The 6,000-nt window shown below is 39.3% G+C and overlaps 1 protein-coding gene across 2 annotated transcripts in view; it reads left to right on the top strand.

Moving 5' to 3' along the window:
- Positions 1-549: 549 nt before the first annotated feature.
- RIN3 (Ras and Rab interactor 3) overlaps positions 550-6,000 on the top strand; it is a 101,304-nt gene continuing 95,853 nt past the window's right edge. For both annotated transcript variants that reach the window (XM_025189929.3, XM_075926686.2), the window contains exon 1: positions 550-845. In XM_025189929.3, coding sequence (XP_025045714.2) covers positions 799-845 — 47 coding nt within the window. In that variant the 5' untranslated portion in view covers positions 550-798. The remainder of the gene's footprint in view (positions 846-6,000) is intronic.

Genomic DNA, 6,000 nt, shown 5'->3' with positions numbered 1-6,000 from the left:
GATACTCTAAGCAAGCACTGCTACTTTAACTGGGTTATTAATGAATATTGCCAGGTGAAATATCCTCTCCAAGTACAGCTCATATGCTATGGATGGTATTTCTCTTAGTAGCTGCCCTGTAATATTAGCATCCCTTCATTATCCTTTGCACTCAGTGGTGACCTTGTTGAAAATCTGAACTTCTCCAGTGTTAGACACTTCTTTCCCTTAGGTCCTATGTAAATATAAAGGTTTCCAGACTCCATCTGGTTCCACTTACTCACTCAATACAAATACACCCGCTGCAGGAATTTGCAGACGGAGACTTACTGCCCTTGCATTACCATATAAAATCCTTTATAAAGTTCACTATGCTCTGCTGCCCCGCTATACCTGTAGATCTGCAAAACTTATTTCCCCCATGACAGTTCCAGGCCCTTCATGCTAATGCTCTGAGCCAAAGTTCACTGCTAAAAATGGTTTTATAAAAAAAAATAAACCACACACACCCCCTTGACCACCAAGGACTGCCTCTTCCTGAAATCCCCTGTTCATATAAATACAGGAAGTAGAAAGAAGAGAGGCTAAAAGCAGATCTTCTTGGTAGTTTTCTCTCACTTCAGTACTTCTTAGTCCATGGTCCCCCTGGTACCACCGAGGCAGAAGCTGAAATTAAATCACCTTGGGTTGAAATATTATCTTCCTCAGAATAAACAGTAAGGATGAGGAGGCTTTGCCCAGGGATGGGAAAGGATTGTTTTCTTTACACAGGAGATCTAAAGTCATTCTGAAACAGAAAGTGTCTCAAAGTTTGCTGTAATGATGAAAACATCGGCAGAAGCTGAGGGAAGCTGGGACTTCTCAGGGTAAGTCTTGAAACTTTAGCGATTGCAAGTTTTTAACAGGAATTTTGTTTCACTCGCTGCTTGTTTAACAAAGGGCTCTCTGCTCCATTCAGCGGCAGTACGTGGAGTTATCAGCTGTACAATCACACAGCTGTACATTTACACTTGGGTCATGCAATCACTTTGCAATTCTTTTAGCTACTTTATTCCTATTTAAAACCAACTTTAGCACCATTATGTGAAGAGAAAAGGCAGATATTTGGGGAGGGAAGAAACAAGTTGAGCAGAAGCGAGGTTCTTGCTTAAGAAGTGTGTATCAGGGAGTTATGTGCTTTTAGAAACATGACAAATCTTTTCCAGAGACTCGGTATGATTTTGCTAAAATGCTGAAAAATGAATAAGGGCGCAGTTTTGTAACATGCTGGTCACTATGGCTCTGATCCAGCTTTGCATTTTAGCACATAACTGACTCCAACCTGCTTAACGTTAGGAAGATGTTTACATGCTTTCCTGGGTATGGATCAGCATGCTTTGCACCTTGCGGGAGCAAGCCCTAAAAGGAGGTAGCAAGGGAGAAAGCTGGTCTTCAGATTTGTTTCAAGGGTTTCCAGTTTCAAGGGCTGTTTGGAAGCCACCCAAGTTTCAGCTATATTGAGGAGTCCACTCTGAAGCTGAGCATTCCTGTTTCCTATGGAAAACAATCAGGGGAAAATGACATAACTGCTGAACCCTTTGGTTACCCCAGTGGAAAAACATAACATCCCAGGTATTGTGAATGCCTCTTATCTGTCTGATACACTCCTTCAGTGTTTCCTATTGTTAAAGGCTCCCAGATATCCTGATGATGGGTGTGGTAGAAGAATTTGCAAGATAGATATAGCCAAGAAAGCAATACAACAGCCAAGAAAGCAATACAAATTGGTTTGGATTATCAAACAGCAGACCCTTGTTCCACAGTGTGGCAGATTGAACAAGGGGGGGAAATTACTGTAGTTAAGGGAAATGCCCTTAGTGTCACCAGCAGTGGATTGTGGCCAAAGGGAAAAAATGATGTGTGTACATCTGGAGAAAGGGATTTGGGGAACTGTGCTCTTGAAATATCACTGTGATAATAAGCAATTTGGGTATATTTAAGCCTGGATGATGCACCCTTTGTTCACGTGGATAAACAGTTTTACTCTCACTTAAACTGGTAGATTTATTTAGGGAGGAAAGTGAGCACAAAATAAGCAAGGGCTCCAAGGTCTGGGCCTTACATCTGCTTGAATGATTTTTCTTTAATCTTTGTATCTTGTCCTTGAGATATTAAAATGTTTACCTTATTCAAATGAGTGAGGTTTGTTTTCGATCCAGGCTACTGCTAAACAATAGAGTGCAAGGTGTACACAGTAACAAGAATCAAATCAAATAGACCAGTTATTCAGATGATCAGTTTGGACCCAAAAGGGTAACATAATGCTGTTGTAAATGAATAAGTATGCACTTGGTCAAAATTTCCTGCAGCCATGATAGTTAAGGTGCCAACTATTGAGAAATGAGATGAATTAGGCACTTTATAACTTTCTCAGCTCAGCAGAAAGGATCCACATGTTTGCATAGCAGAAAGATTTGTTTCAGTTTAGAGTTTCAAGAGGAAGAAAATATATCATGGAACTGTGGCCTGGAGCGTAATAAAGCTGTTTTCAGGGATAATGCAAAGTGCATGTGTTTCCCTATCTTGTTCATATGCTAGTATTGGCTAGATTTATTAGGAGCACATTTGATTTTACTTTCTTTCCACTGACCGTCTCCACTTCTTATCAGTAAATCCCTACTTGTAGACATTAACTTCCATATTAGGAAATTCATGGTATCACTAACTCTTCTGATTTGTCACACAATTGCTAAAGATTGGTAATGTGATATTTAAAATACAGAATTTACGGCCTCTTGCCCAACACACTACAGAATTAAGAACTTGTACATGTGCTGCCCAGCTCATTTCCTATTACAACCGCATAGAATAGAGCATAATGATCACAAAATGTTTATGGAAAATATTAAACCCTTGTATTTTATCTGTCTCACAAGCAACCTTAAGATGATGGGGAAACATTTCTGTTGAAGGATAGGGAACGGATTTTTACAATTCTTGAATAAAGAAATGCACGAGCAATTGACCAAGCAATCTTCTTTGTTGCATATACCAATGTAATACCTGACTCTGTGAGTGGCTGGTTAAATCCATAGTAGGCCACATATCCGAACTTCTGTGTACAATTACAGTATCTGTGTGAATATGGAACACACAAGTGCATTTGCAATTTACAAAGTATTAGTCCATAGTAACGGCACCAGAATCAGCCTTGTGTAATCTAAATCAGTAAATATAGGCATTTTTCCAGGTTACACCTTAGAAATATGAAAGAGATGTTGATTGGACTACTGGTCCAGAGAATGGATTAATGGGTCCTTAGAGAGACATGTGGGGAGAAAGGTAACTAGGAGCTGGATAGAAACCAACCTAATCAAAGTCTTTATGAAATGGATATAGGAGGAACCAGGAAATTATATACCAATAAGTCTGACCTAGAGTCAGACAAGCTCCTAGGAAAATTAACAAGTGATGAGATCACAAAACATCTGGAGAAATGTGAGATGATCAAAACTAGGGAGCATGGTTTCATAAAAAGTTACATGCTTTGACTCCAGCATCTGGCAAATGTCTGGAGGAGATAATGAAAAGAGCAGACAAGAGCTCAGTAAGATACATAATGTGAAGTATTTTCTTATTAAATAGCCACTAAGGAAAATAGATGGATGGGGACTTAGAATGAGTGGCAGAGGTTTTCACTTATGAGTCTGCATCCAACTTAGTTCTGCAGTGACTCAGTTTTCTGTGTGAAATAATTGATGGTCTTAGTCCATTTCTTAGTGACAACTGGCTCTGGCACAAAACATGCCATTGCAACTGGCACTAACTTTGTAGCCATGTGGCCAAGAACTGACTGATCTGGAAACTGAATTGTCTTTATAGAGTCACAGTTTTTAAGGTCAGTAGGGGGTCATTATGATTATCTAAACTGACTTGCTTCATAACACAGGTCCAAGAACCTCACCCAGTAATTTCTGCATCAAAACCATAATTTCTGTATGCGTGATAATTTTTAGGAGGATTGTCTCCTCAAGTCAAGTGGAGACATGTTACAAGGGAGATGCAAAAAAGCCGGCAATGGCCGCTGCCTGTGCTGTATGTATGTTGCGTGATTAAACAAAGATCTCCTTTCTAGGACCAGCTGTTTGCACCTCTCACCAGCACTGTGGAAGTAGTTTGTTTTTTGTTTGTTTGTTTGTTTGTTTGTTTGTTTGTTTGTTTGTTTGTTTGTTTTAAAAACACCCTCTTCAGCTCTCAATTCATAAGGGCCTTGATCCAAAACTCACTGAAGTCCACAGAAAGTTTCTTATTAACTTATTAACTCCAATGAGCTTTGGAGCAGGCTGAAAGTTCCACTTCGTAAGCTAGTACTCAAATATCCGAATACCACATTTGATGCATCTTCTCAGAATGGGGAAGGTAAGAGCTGGTCAGATGGCCACAGATAAATTGCTATGGGAAAATGTTACAAGCCATAGAGAAGAATGTGGGCAAGCAAGCGGTGCCTGGATTAATGTTTTGCTTTCTGATTGTAAATGACATATAGGAAAGAAAGTGCCACCACTGTGACTAACATGTTTGTAGGCAAGACCAAACTTAGACGATGGCTTTAAAGATGGAAAGAGGAGCTGTTATCCAAATAAATCTGCTGTGGATAGGTTAAGACTTAGATAGTAAATGCCTCGTGGACTTAATTTAGATAAACATAAGTCTTATCTGCACCTGTAACACTGCAGCTTGTGATCCTATCAGCTGTCACAAGTTAAGCAGGGCTGTCTCTGGTCAGCATTTGGGAGGTGATGCTGGAGACATTGAAGCTATGCCTTGTCATAATGGTAGGGGTTAATATGAAAGTAAAGACCTGCCAAATCAAACGGTGAGGGCACCCCTGTCAGCCGCAGTACTCTTAACAGTTGCAAGGGGTAAGGGAAGTTGACAGGAGAGTTTCCCACTGTGGGGCTGTCCCAGAAAATCAACACAAGTTATGTCAACTCCAGTTGTGTATCTTGCATTGATTTTCTCCACCAGTGTAGATATGGCCTGAAAGATCTGTTTTTGAGAAGACAAATCGAACTGAGCTCCTGACAGCCACTGCGTGGTTCCCAAGGGCCCAATTTTTCTGTTAACAAGGTTGGGGAACACTGATCTGGATTTCCTACACAATTCAACTAGTTCCTTTCTGTGTATCTAAATTTCCACTGCCAAATTAACTAAATATACCATTCTTCCTGGCCTAAATTGCTGGCTGCTAACAGTTTCTGTGTTCCACCCTGAACTCAGTTAGCGGTGGGTGAAATAAGCTCTGTATGCTTCTCTCTTTCTCTGTGTGTGTACTCATACACTGATATTACTTGTATGTGGAGGCTTTAGTGGTGTAGTGTGATATAAAGCTCTTCTCAGCATGAGTTTGGTATGGTTGCATTACTCATCAGTGTGCTTTATTCAGCATACCATTGTGCATTTTGCATTGATACATGCCATGTATATTATAGAAAATCTATTTGCTATAGTTTTAAAATCTATTTGATATAGTTTTTACCTATTATATAGAAACCTTTTTATATCCCTAGACTTGAGAAACCAGGTGGTTTAGTTTCCCAGAATCCAATCATAAAGTAATTGGGGAAGCCATAAAGATCTCTTAAAAGTAATTAAAATATTTACACTAAGATGTATTTCTTTAAATTGCTTAATATCTGAAGACTTCTCACTGGCAAGTAAGAAATATCCACTTTCTAATGGCACAAAATTTCACATTTAGATTTCTAAAGAACAACGAATTATTGGACCTTAACCCTGAACATGAAACTAAAACTAAATATAGCCTCAGCTTTGGACTAGGGTTTGCACATCATTATAATTAACTTACACAATTAAACCAAAAACGAGTTACTAGATTACAAAATACTCACAATTAACTGCAGTCTTAAAGAAGTTTTTTCATGGCACCATAATAACCAGCGTCAGTGTATGTTCTTTCATGCTTCGGCCACCATTCCAGAGGACATACTTCCATGCTGATGAGGCTCATTTCAAAGAAAT

The sequence above is a fragment of the Pelodiscus sinensis genome, chromosome 5, assembly GCF_052426305.1.
Source record: "Pelodiscus sinensis isolate ZL-2025 chromosome 5, ASM5242630v1, whole genome shotgun sequence".
Taxonomy (NCBI): Eukaryota; Metazoa; Chordata; order Testudines; family Trionychidae; genus Pelodiscus; species Pelodiscus sinensis.
Note: the sequence above shows the minus strand (reverse complement) of the source record. Positions and strands in the feature narration are given on the sequence as shown.